Source organism: Macrotis lagotis, chromosome 6 (assembly GCF_037893015.1).
Source record: "Macrotis lagotis isolate mMagLag1 chromosome 6, bilby.v1.9.chrom.fasta, whole genome shotgun sequence".
NCBI classification, from domain to species: domain Eukaryota; kingdom Metazoa; phylum Chordata; class Mammalia; order Peramelemorphia; family Peramelidae; genus Macrotis; species Macrotis lagotis.
Genome location: NC_133663.1, coordinates 162,210,116 through 162,225,469, shown reverse-complemented (window position 1 = coordinate 162,225,469; position 15,354 = coordinate 162,210,116). Strand labels below are relative to the sequence as shown.

Sequence of the window (15,354 nt, the reverse complement as noted above, 5' to 3'; positions counted from 1 at the left end):
ATGTTAAAACAAAAAGCAATACAAATCTCAGTTGGTTTTCTGAAAAGCTACATGCAAAGCGAAAGGTGAAAGGTCAAAGTACCAGGTCTACAGTTGCTTCGAGAGGTCGCTTCATTGCTTTGGCAGTCGACTGAGTCTTTTAATAACAGGCAGCGAGCACATGATGGCAGTGGGCCAATGGGATTCAAGCGAATTAACATACAGGTAAACAGCAAGCAGAGGTGCATCATGGGAACGGCATTGCATTGTGGATAGGTGAGAAGGAAAAAAATATTCTGAATGCAATATACAACATACAAAACACTAGGCATGCACAACAACAAAAATGTTCTCTAAAGAAATGAATATTACACCTTGAATTAGTATTGAAGCAAAAATGCATCTACTATACCTTAGTTAAAAGCATATAAGAGAGTAAGATATAGATGTTTGAAATTCAGGAAAGTTAATTAAAACAGCAGCTTGCATACACACCATAAGCATTTTTATATTGCTTCACAGAAATGCAAAAATTTTAGAGATTACATGGGCTGATTTAGAAGAACTTCTGATAAGTTAGTTGTCAAGTACAAAATATTCTAATAATTGTTGTTTGTTGCCCAAGTTGGGTAATATTATATGTTTTCATACCAAATCTACTGTAGCAAAGTGAAGTGACAAACTGGGACAAAAAAAATTCAGGCAAAAAAAAATAACAAACACCAGATAATTTAGTTAAAAGTGTTTGGGATTTTCTTTTTCTTTGGCTGAATTATGTGGACAATTGTCTCAGTTCTCCATTTTACTTTGCCATTGTGGACCTGGCAGTGCAGAGTATCATTCTGATTTTAGTAAGTTTTGGAATTAAAGTGTATTTCTCATTTTTCCCAATTTCATACTAAAATTGTATATTAGTTGATTAACTTATCATCCATTCAATAGAATATACTACATTTGGAATTGTGGCTTAGGTGTTTTTCACTTACCGCAATATACTGAGAAAATGACATTTTTTAAAGTAAAGTAAGTTTTTCTGAGCTATTAAAATTATCTATATTCAGTAAATTTATATGTATATTTAGAAAGATCAGTGACTGAGTTAGTAAGAGCATGGAACTGATGGTTAGAAAGGAATAATAGCTAAAAAAATAGCAGACTTGTTAAAATGCTTAAACCAAATAACATATTTAGCACATAACCATACTTTGTTGCCAATATTTGCATTTAAGGGGCTGAAATGAAAACAAAGGTTGATCTGATTAGATCACAACAGAAAATTTTGCTAATATTTCTAGTTTTTACAAAGATCCGTAGTAGCATAATAGCATTCTATGAAAATATATAGGATTGAAGGAATTGCCATAAATGAAACAAAAAAAAATTCCTTTTTTTTGTGCAGCACAATAGGTAAGCCCCTCATGTTTAGTTAAGGAATTCATATTTATGTTGGATTTATTTTAAACACCAGATGTTGAAGAGCAGACAGAAAATAAATAAAATTTGGTAAAGCAGACAGTAACACTGAATAATCAAGACATATGATGGGTTGCATTTTTCCTCTATAAATAGTCACTACCATTTAAATTTTTTTATAAAAATATATGGAATAGGGAGAGAGAAAAGAGCTGAGATGGGCAAAACTTTGGAAGTTCACAAGGAAATTAGGAGATAGGGAATGTTTGATGACTGAGTGCTCTTTAAGAAGACTGAGGAGAATGTATGCAGAAGAAGTTTAAATAAGAGATGAAAAAAAGGGAGTCTTGGTAAAGGGCAAAAATTAGAATCAATGGCTGCCAACTATTAAGGACCCAGGGTTTCTACTTTAAAAAGTGAACACTTGCTACATAGATGAATTCCTTCCAGAGAGGCATATCACTCCTGTGACTAGTTTCTTTATGACACTGAGACTTACTTCCCTCTTAATGCAATGACATTAAAAAAGTTTAATCAATGATAACCATGGAAGTATATATCCTTTTCTTTTTAAAAGGAAGTTAAAATGAATTTAATAGGCTAACACACCTGAGCCTCAACTATCTTTGTATTTCATGTAACATTGTATTCTCCTGCCCATTTTTGTCAAGTACTAGAGTATATCTTAGTATCTGTTATTTTGGGCTTAATAATCCTTATGAAAACCACTGGCTTTATTGGTAGACCTATTGTATAGGCAAGGAATTAAAAAAAAAGTAGGAAAAAGAGAGGAAAAAAGAAAAAATTAAAATTAAAAAGTACATAAAGTTCAAAGTGATGGTATGCCATAACATAATTGACTTAGACATCACTCAAAGGCCTTAGAATCATCATTTGTCTATCTCTGGACTCATATGAGTCTTATAGTAATTTTAATTTTCTGTGCAGCAAAATTAACCCCTTCCCTAGTCTCAGACTTCCTAAAAGAGACTTTTCTAGAATGAAATCCCTCTGTTGTTGAAATTCTCAAATGCCACTCTCTCTTCAACCCTGAACTCAATGAAACCCTCCCCTGAGAATTGCCTTCTCTTTATTTCAATTCTGTAAATAATTTCTACATTCTCAAATATATTGAAGAAACTTGTATAGACACCTTCTTTGTACTTATCACATTATAGCTTTATATTATAGGTATGTGTTTATTCTAATCCTTATTAGATACTATACTTGAAGATTGGTGCTGAGTCATGTAACTTATTTATTTTTTTCTCTAGGGTTTAGCACAAAACAATGAATTGAATCGAATTATCTTGCCATTTTTCATTGTTTCTGCCCAGCAAACTTCTCTTGCCATGTTGAATCAAGCCTTGTCCTCACATCTCACTTTTTCCCTCTTCCAACCAGATCAAGAGACTTTCTTATTATTGTTTTGCTATCCTCTCTTATCCTCTAAGTCTTTCCTGTCCAAATGTTAGTAAGACATTGATTTCCTCAGCACCATTTTGTGTTGTTAAGTAAGCCATTCAAATGTGCTACCTTCTGCTATCTGACCCAGATTGAATTGGTCCAGACCTGTGATTTTTCATTGGTGAAATTTCTTCTTTCTACTTTAGGGGACTAAATTTCTAGATTTACTTGAGGGACATCTCCATATTAATTCAGATAATCTGCAATCACCCTGTAATTTATAGACTTAAAGAGCAGCCTGGAACAAATTCAAGGTCAAATGACTTTCCTATGACTATCCAGCTAGTTCTGTGCCAAAGCCAAGACCTGAACCTAGGCTAGACCCTCATTTGCTAAGTCTTCCTACATCTTATCATAGCTAATATTTTTTCACACTTATATAGTATTTGAATGAGATTGTTATGTACAGGTGACCCCAGAATTTGCTTTGCTGACAGAAAACTCAACTTAATTTTCTAAATTCACAGCATCATAGGGACCATGTTATCCCAAACTCCAGTCAGACCTGACACAGATTGCTGTTTTTCAAGCTAATAAAGGCTCTTACTAAAGGAATATGCTGTTGTTATAAGTACTGTTGTTTCAGAAAGGAATCTTTCCTGAGTTGTTAGAGACCTAACAGTTCAAATCCTCAAAGGCTGCCTCTTTCTCTTTAGTTAGAGTTGACAGCTACATCTGTTTTATAATGCATTCCTTCTTCAAATAGTCAAAATGACCCCGCTACAACACGAAACAGATATAAAAGAACGTTTCAGTTGAAGAAAAAAGTAACTTAAAATTCTTTCTTAGGTATGATTTATACTGGATAATTAAGATTCTCCCCCCAATTTAATTTGTTTTTATTCTCTGCACATAACCTAGAATCATAGAATTAGTAATGATTTTATTTATAATCCAAATAAGGTGATATCCAAATTATTATGTGAGACCCTATTTTAAAGATCTTTATATCTCCTTACTCTCATTGATAAAGCATTTTTCCCTGAAAGTCATTTATATCTCAAACCTAACACCTGCCTATGATACTTGAGATTTAAGGACAACAACAACAACAACAACTACTACTACTACTACCACCACCACCACCACCACCCCACCACCGCACCACCACCACCACTACCACTACGACCACTACTACTACTAATGATACACATCAATGGAGGAGTGAGTTAAGCAATATATTCTAGATGGAAAGATTGGTATGAACAAACATTAAAAAGTCAGAAAATGTCATCTATATTCAATGAATGGTTTCATCTGACTAGGGTATAAGAGTATATTTGAGAGGAGGTAAGTGAGCAGAGAAAATATGGAAGGTATGTTGGAACAAGATCATGAAATATTTCTCACCACAAAGAAAAGAATCTCAACTTTATTCAGTAGATAGTTGGCAATCATTAAAAGTTTTTGAGAACAATCTGCTCTGGAGAAGGGAATATTGAAGGACAATGGGATACGATGGTTATGTAGAAGCAATGGCAACACCATTACCATTGCCAGATAGTTGAGGATTGCCTTTGCAGAATTTGGATCAATGTTTAGGAAAAACTCCTTAACAATTAGAAGTGCCCAAATGTAGAACAGTATATCTTAGGAGTGAATATATTCTCATCATTGCTGGGATTTTAATGAATGTTAGATGATCATTTGTCAGGGGATGCTTTTTTCAACTATGAGATAATATCTGAGGTTCCTTCCATCTTTGAGATTCCATGGTTACTTAGGAAGATAAATATGGACATGTTTATCTTATAAACATGGTGTGTAAGCTAGATGAGAAGATGGAGACATTAGAGTCCAGGAGGTTATAGTATAAAAGAAAGTTATTCATAGATTAGACTAGAAATTTTTAAGTTTTTTAATTTCACGATTTCCTTTGGTAGTATGAAGAAGTCTACTGGACTCATTAGAATGTTTTTAAATTCATAAATACATATAGAACTAAAAAATAAATTCATTATACAGTCTGTTATCTAGCTATCTATCTAGCAAATTTATGAACCCCAGATTAAGAACCTCTTCTCTAGGCAAAGGTGCCATAGGCTAAATTCAAGGTAGAAACAACAAGGGAAGGAATAGTGTAAGACACATCACAAGAGAGCAAAGATTTCATGCATTGGGTCAGAAAGTTTTGAGTGAATGATGTCTAGAATCTCTTCCACCTCTGAAATTCTATCATTCTATGACAGGTCTAGGTGAATGGTTAGTTTTGGTGTGGGAGATAATGAATAAGTCAAAAATGAATAGGACTTTTAAGTATGGATGACTGAGAAAATGGTGTTGCCATTAAACAAAAACTAGGCTTTGATGGGAAAAAATAGATGGTCAAGAGATCAAATAATAAATGAAGAAGCATTCATTAAGTCCTTACTATGTTCCAGTTACTTTGCCAAGCATTACAGATACAAATACTTGACCTCTAGGAGTTTATATTCTAATAGAAGAGACAGCATACAAGTTAAGTACAGAGGAAATGGAAGAAAATCTTAAAAGGGATGACGCTAGCAAGTGCTGGGGTAAAAGGGTTAGCTGAAAGGATCTTCTACAGAAAATGCTGTTTCAGTTGAGTCATAAGTAATAGAGGGATTCTGAGAATTAAAACATTAGGTGGAAACTAGAATTAGGTTAGAATTTTTAGGAGGGAAAGAATTCTATTTATGGGGGACAAACCACTGCAAAGTCACAGAGGCGGGAGATAGAGAAAAGGCAACCTAGTTATGAAAAATAGCAAGTAAAGCATTGTGGGATCTTGTTCAATGTCCTCATTTTACAGATTAGGAAACTGAGGGGTAAGTGTTAGAGCTAGCATTTGAATCCTAGCCCTCTTGATTCAGAGTTTTTTCCACTGCACAAGCATTTATTAAGTTCCTAGTAATTAGGTATATATTAGGTACTGGATATAGAAAGAAAAAATATTAAGTAGCCTTTGTCCCCCATAGGCTTACATTCCAGTAGGAAAAGCCTCCAACACAAATAAATATAAATATACATAATACATGATCATATTATATCATATATAATATGATATGTATTAAGCATATATGCATGTATATTTGAACATATTCATACATATACATTCATACATTCATACATACGTTTATGAAGTAGCTTGAGAAAGTTGCAGGCCTTAGGTTTTGGTTCTGTTATATGGGAGATGTGAACATGTTTAAAGGCAGAGAAGAAAGAAGCAGTATGGGGAAATGCTGATGATGTGTGTGTGTGTGTGTGTGTGTGTGTAAGAGAGAGAGAGAGAGAGAGAGAGAGAGAGAGAGAGAGAGAGAAGGAAGATTCAAGGATCTTGCCTAGAGCAGGATGGGATCTTTTTGATAGTTAGGGCTTTAGGTTCTTAAAAAAAGGAGGGAAAGAGAAAAAGATGAGTGAAAACAAAGGAAAATTCTAAAGGTAAGAATTCTGAAAGAAAGAAAGGAAATTGAGTGAGTTCCTATTGAATGGTCTCAATCTTCAAATTTGCCACAGTATAATTGAAGAATTACTCCAATAGACCTTTTCTTTAGGCTAAACTAATGGTTCACAAACAATCTGATCTCATGACCCTTTTACACACTTAAAGTTTATCTAGGACCCTTAACAAACTTCTGTTTTGTGGGTTATATTCAGGGATGTACTAGTAAATGTTTAACAACCAATGCTCAAAAAAATGTTCTCACAACATACTTTTAAGTAATCTGCATTTTGTCCATCACTTTCTTAAATCTAAACAATTAACAAAATAATAAATCAATCCCTGATTTGTGCCATTTGCCAATTTCTGAGGCATAAATAAATACAATACTGAAAATTTAACAGTTTTTATGAGCCAGTTTGAATTAGTTCCCACACATTTCTGCTCTTAAATCTATCAATATTTGTTAAAGATCTTAGAATTATTTTGAAAGTAGTGTTGACCTCTTAGATCTGTTGAAAGGGTCTTGAAGATTTCCACAGTTATATAATATTTGTTGGGAACCATAGGCTTACACAATTCTATGGGATCTTGTCCAATTTTTCTTATATCTAATTGTCTGGTCCCTTCAGTTTAGGTACTTTTGTAGCTCTATATCTCTCCAGTTTCCCCCATGAATAGAATTATAGATAGATTGCTAGTATAAAGTTTCATTAAGATTTAGTATTCAGAATAAGGGCTAAGGGCAAGTGTAGGGCCTAGACAAGGCCTGAGAAGGAGACAAAAGACAAGGCACAACATTTAAAAACTTGGCAAGTCCTAGTAAAGTTGAACAGAATGTCAGATTTCAATTTTGAAGGAAAAGGTGGGAGAGTGGTATTCAGTTTCTATATGTTTTTCATGAACACTGAAATGTGTTTGAACAGATGCAAGGATTTTTAAAGAAAGCTTATGCTACTACCTTTTCACATATGTTAATAAGTTAATTTGAATGAAAAATCAAGGAACTTTTTTTTAATTACCTAAGAAAGTCTCTCCTATTAACTTTCTAAATTAAAAAAAAATCTATGGAGGGAAATGTGTAATCTTTGATTGTCATAGTTCAAGAAGTATAAAAGAAACAATAAAACTATAAGCATTGTATCTCTGGTATATAGCAGAGATATATACATACTGTCCTATAGTGAGTACTTAATGTTTTGTTGAATAAATCTTCCCTTTCTTGGGCTAGAAATTTCAAATTTTTTAATAGTTATTTTTTGAACTGGAACTAAACCTTGTATAGTAACTCCAAATATCTGCAGATTTGGTCCTTAACAAATTTACTTCCCAGACAGTAGTGACTGATGAATGAATTTCATCTGTTCATTACATTTTTTACCTATGTGGCTGAATCATTGATATCATCTGGTTATATTAATCCTAAGACACAATTCATATTTGTATTTTCATATCAAGAAATAGAAGAGTGTGTCTCTAGTGTATTAGTCTCTAATTCATTTTAGAATGTTGATTTATTATATTAATTAGAATATTGATTAGAACATGTTGATTTACCCATCTGAATCCATGATGAAATAAAACTTGCAACTGACCTCAGCAAAATAGACAATGTAGATTTTCCTTATCCTTACTAGAAAAGGTTTGTGGCTTCTCTTTCTGTAAGATGATTTTGGGGGTTGTTTTTCAGTAGACAGTGAGAGTTCTCACAATATTGGGAATCTGAATTTAGAAACAGTGTAACAATTCAAAAAATTATAGTGACTAGTGCTACATTTACTACAAAATTTTTCCTGAATCTTTGTCAGTGATGTGAACATAAGACTTTCAGTTGGGTTATGAACTGCTTACCATCATGGCTTTGTCACCATGGCAATTAAACTCAGTTCAGTGTTTGAAACTCAGGAAAATTTATGGATATTCAGATTTATTATTAATAACCATAGTTTAGCTACCCTAAAGCTTGAATATACTTTTGTGTAGTAGTCTGGAACTACCATCATTTTTCGATTTATTTCTAATGGAACACATCAGGAGTTACAACTTTCTACATGATTTTAAGTGAGTTTCCTTATTTTTAGAGAAAATAATTTTTGAACTACCTACCTCAAAGGGTTGTTGTGAGGAAAACAATATGTGAATTATTAATATGTCTATTGGTGGTTTAGAATTGTTTATTATGTCATAAAATAAAGATAGGATTAAAAACACATTTCTCATAAATAATAAAATGGAAACAAGTATTTTTCCACTTTGAAAAAAGTAAAGTATATAAAATTTTAATTAGACAAAATTTGTCAAAACCTTATTTATTCTTTAAAGAAAAAGTCCTTTCATATGTAAAAATAGTAACTGATTACTTAATGATTAAGGTACTTCTTCCTTCTATAAAGCAAGTTCCCAAAGTATTAATTTGTCAAAATAGAAACATGAAATTTTTCTATATAATGAAATAATATTATATAGTATTTTTCATATGGCTCCATTGATACAGATGCAGTTAGGAAGATATTGAGTTCAGAGGAAATGATGAGGGAGAGGAGAAATGAGAATGAGAAAGACATGAAAAATAGCAATCCTTTGAAAAAGGCCTGAAGGACAAAACAAGGATATGAGATGGGTATATTATACATCCACATCTTAATAATTTTGCCAAAAATCACAGGTTTGTCTCATTTTTGAAGGCTTATTTTATTTTAGGTTTTTGCAAGGCAAACGGGGTTAAGTGGCTTGCCCAAGGCCACACAGCTAGGTAATTATTAAGTGTCTGAGACCAGATTTGAACCCAGGTACTCCTGACTCCACTCCGCCACCTAGCCGCCCCTTGAAGGTTTATTTTATTAAGAGTGGTAGGTAATTGATATGAAATGCATTTAGGAAATAACTGCCTATAGCCTTTCTTGTGTTAAAGCAAGGCATTGGTAGGTCAGAATTCTTATACCAACAGAAATGAATTTCTAACTGCTATGCTCAAGGAGGGAAGAAGAAATTTTGAGAGAAGACCTGAAAAGTCTGCCTTGTTTTGTCCAACTTCATTTCCAACATTGTTACTCAATGAGGATCAATAATTTCAATTGCTTTTTGTTTTCTACTCTGAAGATATAAGACCCAGACTCTTGATTTGTTGTTGACCAATGCTCTTAACACAACATCTGTATAACTGCTCGTACATAGTTTGAATATTCTTGTAGCCCATGGCCTCCATTCCCTGTTAATCAGGAAACTAAACTATCTGGAGGTTAAAAAACAAAGTTGGAGAGGAGAGCAGGAGATATTTAATAACTCTATTCCCAAGGGGTTTATCTATTGTGCTGAAATCGCGAAGGCAGGGCAGACACCGAAGAAACCAATACAGTAGGGAAGAAATAATAGCAGCATTCCCAATCTCCTAGCTACTTTGAGGGCAAATCAAATGGAATGTGACCTAAGGAAAATTCCTGCTGTTAGGGGAACCATGGCTGGATCGGGGAAGGTGATAAAAGGCAAAGCTGGAGATATGCTCACTTACCATCACTGTCGCTGCTGCAGCGGCTGCCTGAGCGGCGACGGCAGCCTGGTTGGCTTGGTGCTGAGCAGCTTTGATTTTGGCCTGCAAGTGTGCAGGAGGGTGGAAATATTTGCATTTCTCCCTCATGCAACGACCCTTTATGTAATCCATACAAACGGTTACAGTGTTGTCATTTGTATCAATCATTGTGCTGTCTGAAGGATGAGCAAAACGGCAATCAGTCTCTCCTCGGGCACAGTTTCCTCTCTGGAACTCCCTGCACACCTGAAAATATGGCAGAGAAGAGAAAATGATGATGATGATGATGATGGACCACATGGCCAGAATGACCGACATGTTCTTGAAGAATGCTGTGTTTTTTCCTCCTGTTAATGGATGCTCTTTCCATTCTATTTATGTAATTACAACTCAAGAAAACAATCAACCTTCAATTAAATGCAGTATTTTGCTATTTTGTGCTTTTATGACTAAAGGGTAAAAATAAGAACACAAATGGGATCAGGTTCTTGGTAAAGAATTCATCCACAAACAAGAATGATTTCTTCTTTGCCCTCTCACATTTCCATGGTTTGCTCTGGGTTCCTATAAACTTACATATTTTAAAAAGGAGCAGTGGAGGACCAAAGAAAGAAAGCTACTTTTCCCCTTACCAAGATAAGAGTCATTTCTGCTATAAAATAATAATTGATATCTACAATTAAGATCCTCAATCATCAGAGATAGATTTAGTCATGCTCATGAGCTATAGTGTACTTGGTGAGATATTAAAGTGGATTAATATGTTTTAGAAATATTTCCAACAGGAAGCACTGAAATAAATAGGGTTTTTCCTCTTAAGTTTCATCTTAAAATTGCATGAATATGTCATCACAGCTCATCACAGTTTTACTATTTAAAGCAAAGTTTCTTTAGGATTAAGAAAAGAAATTCTCAGTAATTTGTTAGCACTAATGTCAGTATTTATGATATACATTGAACATTTATGTGTATGAGTAAGGTAAGTATATGCTTTGTTCTTAATATTATGAATGAAAAAGAAGTGTGGTTCCAATAAAAGCTTTCTAATAATGTTTATTTAAATAGAGACAGTCTGCAAGTCTACATTCTGAAACATATCAACATTTCATTGTCAGGAGAGTTTAGCAGACAAATACTCAAATGTATATTTAACTCTAACAAAGAGTATGTTATCTCAATTTAATACAAAGGAAAGTATTCAAAAGTCAAAAAAAGAGTAATAAAATTTTAAATTATCATTAGATCTCAATTCTAAGGGTTAAATGTTATTTTGTTATTAGTGTTTGTGTCTTAATCATATTTGTTGGTGCATGAAAGTGTTTTAACTAGGCATTGTCCTTGGTGTGAAATGCAAGCTACTTGAAAATCAAACATATTTCTGAAACTTTTCATCTTCAAAAGGCTAACTGATTTGAAGAATAAATTGAACGAACTTTAAAAAGTATTAATAGGTCTTTCCTGCTAGGAACATTAGCTAACATTCTGTCTTTAACTTGTTATACATGAAGGAGAAAATTATTTTGATTTTCCCTTAAATTAATGTGAATTATTTTTATGGTTGTAAAGGACATAATCTAGTCATGCTATATACTGATCTAATGTTTCTATTGAAAAGTATCAAGGGTGAATGAACTCTGCTATTGTAGGCTTTGTTTGTTATTTGAAATGAACTAAAACATGCTTAACCAAAAGTGATTTCAATTATTTTTCTGTTGTTATTGTCTATTAGAAAGTTTTGGAAGATCTGCTTATCCCCATCACCTGGATTTGACTTAGCAACTTTAACCAGTCCATTAGTGCAGCACACTAATCATCGATTCTCTTGTGGGGCCAGTAGGTGGAGCCCAAAACATTTTGCAGTTTTTTGAAAGGAAAATAATTATTTTTCACTGAATATTAGAATTGCTCATCAAAAAGGAGATGAGGCTTAAAGTTTTTTTCCCCATTAAGTCTTTCACAACTTTCTATTGTAAACTTTTTTCAAAGGCAGTACTATCTGTTCTATATATTCTTCTGCTCCTGAGGTCTAGTATACTGTTTCTGCTTGATAAGTATTGAAGATTTTAGTAATTGGTGTTCAGAGTGGGAGATGATGATGATGATAAGGCAACATTTTCAAGCCCTTTGTTTTGCATATGAAAAAATTTTACAATATACATTGAGCATTTATGTGTATGAGTAAGGTAAGTATGTGCTTTGTTCTTAATACTATGAATGAAAAAGAAGTGTGGTTCCAATAAAAGTTTTCTGATAATGTTTATTTAAATAGAGACAGTCTGCAAGTCTACATTCTGAAACATATCAACATTTCATTGTCAGGAGAGTTTAGTAGGCAAATACTCAAATGTATATTTAACTCCAACAAAGAGCATGTTATCTCGATTTAATACAAAGGAAAGTATTCAAAGCATCTTTATACGAGAATATACAGAAACTAAAACTGGAGATTTAAGTGAGTTCCTCAGTAATTCTAATGCTTGTATTTATACTTATGACAATAGAAATGGAAAATATAAAATATATTCTACAGCTCAGATTCAAGGGGAAACCCAAAAGACAAAATGCTTGTTGGGGTTTCCTTGAGTTAGAATGATAGCATTATACACTATGACTGCTGAAATTATTTTAAATCGTATTTCACAATAGCCTTGTAGATTAGTTTTTAAAATCTGCTAGTCCATAAAATTTTTATTAATTTCCCAAATTTTCACCTATTTACTAAGCACAATACTTCTATACATCCAGTGAACAAGTGACTGAGGTTCTAGTTCTATCTGCTTTACAAAACAATTCCTTTTAAGACATCTATAAAAAGCAGTCTGCCCTTTTTTAGTACCATTGCTTCACTAGACCTGAATAACTTTTTATGTACTCACTAACATAGAAATGTACTTTGAATCATGAAAATTAAAGAAAGTACCTCGAGTTTGTCTGTCCTGAGGAGTTTCTGAGTAGCAGCTGAGCCAGGGACTGTAACAGGTGGACTTCCAGGAACAATAACAGGTGTGGTGGGTAGAATTTCAGTAGGGACTAGCCCAACTCCAGGGGTTACAGGTGTTAAGTAAGGAGCAAAACTAATTGCTGCATTTGTTCCTAGTGCTGGACCTACAGGAAACGTAGGCTGTGAAATGAAGACAAGATATAACAAAATAAAGATACTTTTTTTGTACAAATGTTTATAAGAAAAACTGTCTTTTGAGAAAGTTATCAAACAACAACCAAACACAATTTTATAAATCCTTGTTTTAAGCAAAATTTAATAACAGTTTTAATGGACAGATAACAGTTCTGTTAGGGAGTTGTTTGGCAAAGAACAAATTGAAGATGGCACCTGTGAGCATAGCTCCGCATGTGAAAAAACAATGTACCTTTAAAATAGCTTCAATGTTTAAAAAGACACCTGAGAATAATCTGAGAGTGTAACAATAGGGATAAAATGGAGTTATTACTCATGCAAGGAAGAAGAAAAAGATAAGTTTCATTGTAATTTCTCATCATTTCAAATGGCTGAATGTTCAGTTACTTATAAGATGTTTAAGCCTGTTACATCCCTACATAGAATCATAACACCATAGTATTACAGAGTTGGAAATAATCTAGGCCATACCCTTTGTTTTATGGGTGAGCCACCTGAGTCCTAGTGAGGTCACCAGTCCCAACAAACAAATTTACAAATCCCCATCAAATATTCAATGATTTCTGTCCTTTGCCATACAACAATCCCCCACCCCCGCCATGATCCCTAACTCAACAACATTCTATCTTTTCCAATCACAAACATGAAAACCTTGGTACTTTACATATATCAAAATTTCAAGTCTGTTCATCACCTTATTTTCTGTATCTATTTGTATGTTATATATGTATATTTATATAAAATATGCATATTAATTTCTAGCTTAATAATGTTGAGTCCAGAACTGAGCACAAAACTCACTCTTCAAGCCTTTGTATCTACTTCAAAGGACCCCCTCTTTTCTTTTAAACTGCTACTCAAACATCACCTTCTAAGCCTCGACTGAGTCTCCCATTGGTTCTCTCCATCCCTATTTTGAATTTACTTATATATGTACATAATATTTCCTGTATAATGTAAGGGCAGCTTGGTGGCTCAGTGGAAAGAGCACAGGGCCTGGAGTCAGGGAAACTCAGACACTTAGTAGTTGTATGACCTTGGGCAAGTCACTTAACCCCATTTGCCTCAAATGAACTGGAGAAGGAAATGGCAAACCACTGCAGTATCTTCACCAAGAAAACCCTAAATGGGGTCACAAAGAGTTGGACATAATTGAAAACAACTGAACAAGAACATAACTTTTTAATTTATATACTCATGGCCAACCACATAGTAGACTCTTAAATGTTTATTGATTATGTTTTCAGTTCCAATTCAACTTTCTTTGGAAATAGCCACTTTCTTTGCAGAGGAGGTAGGGAGGGAAGATGTTATCAGTCATAGTTTGTTTATCCTCTCTGATCACATCATTAACTGAACAATCACCATTGTGAAGGTTATTCATTAAACAACCCTCACATTACTTTACTGCATGCTGGTTGAGAAGCAGTGCTCTAAAGATTTTTTTTTCTTAAGAATATCAAAAGTGATGAATTTTTTAAAGTGTCATCTAAATACTTGTAAAATAGAACATGAATATGCTACCCTTAGGTGAAATAATGTGCAATTCATAGGAAAACATAAATTTTTAAGCCTTGCTCATATAAACATTCAATGCTCCTAAGATTTTCTTAATGTTTCACTTTATCAATTCAGTATAAATTCAACATTTATTAAATTTCACTGTGTGGAGAGCATTGTACTAAGTGCTAGGGATGAAGCCCAAGGTCCTTGCCCTTCAGGAGTTTAAATCCTGGGGGAATACATTCTGTACCAACTGAGTAAATATAAAGGCATACAAAATAAAATAAATTAATTGAAAGAGGAAGAGAGTGCTAATACATGGGATTGGAGCACACTGATCAGGAGAGGCTTTGTATGGTAGGAGAAGGCTCCTGAACCTGTTATGTAGGAAGCTTAGGAATATGTGAAGGATATGCTACAATGAGTTCTTTTTATATGAAGGAGTTGATAAAAGTATTTTCTTCTTAAATAATACCAAATTATCTGGGCAAACATTTCAAATTGGTATGACAGAAGACAACAAATTCTTGTTATTTTATGGAATTTTTTTTTTTTTTTTTACTTCTGTGAGAGACTGAAGTCTTTACTGCAGTAAGTAGGTGCTGGCTGAGCTAATTATAACCACACTTGTCAGCAATGCTGCCTCAGCATTCTCACAAGAATCTCCCAAATCTTTAAAATTCAGACATAAGATTTACTTGGGGAAGAAGTTCCTACGTAGTCTCTCAGCATGGGAAATAAATAGTGGCTAGCTCATCTTTCATTTCCCTTTTTTTCCCCTCCTTCAAAATTTAATGTATTTGTATATGCATGTTTCTCATGAGTTTTCACTGGCTTTTTATAGCTCTCCTAACTATAATTTACTTTCATTAAAAAAAAATTTCAGTCACTTTGAATAAACATGGACTGCAAAGTGGTAGGATTTTT

At 33.6% G+C, this 15,354-nt stretch overlaps 1 protein-coding gene across 6 annotated transcripts in view; it reads right to left on the bottom strand.

Annotated features, from left to right (window-relative positions):
• MBNL2 (muscleblind like splicing regulator 2) overlaps window positions 1-15,354 on the bottom strand; it is a 186,560-nt gene that overhangs the window by 35,081 nt on the left and 136,125 nt on the right. For 4 of the 6 annotated variants that reach the window (XM_074191919.1, XM_074191918.1, XM_074191921.1 and 1 more), the window contains 3 exons: window positions 12,709-12,909; window positions 9,771-10,034; window positions 83-136 (listed from right to left, as the gene is read on the bottom strand). In XM_074191919.1, the coding sequence (XP_074048020.1) occupies window positions 83-136; window positions 9,771-10,034; window positions 12,709-12,909 (519 nt within the window). The remainder of the gene's footprint in view (window positions 1-82; window positions 137-9,770; window positions 10,035-12,708; window positions 12,910-15,354) is intronic. The other 2 variants (XM_074191922.1, XM_074191923.1) reach the window with 1 other exon arrangement.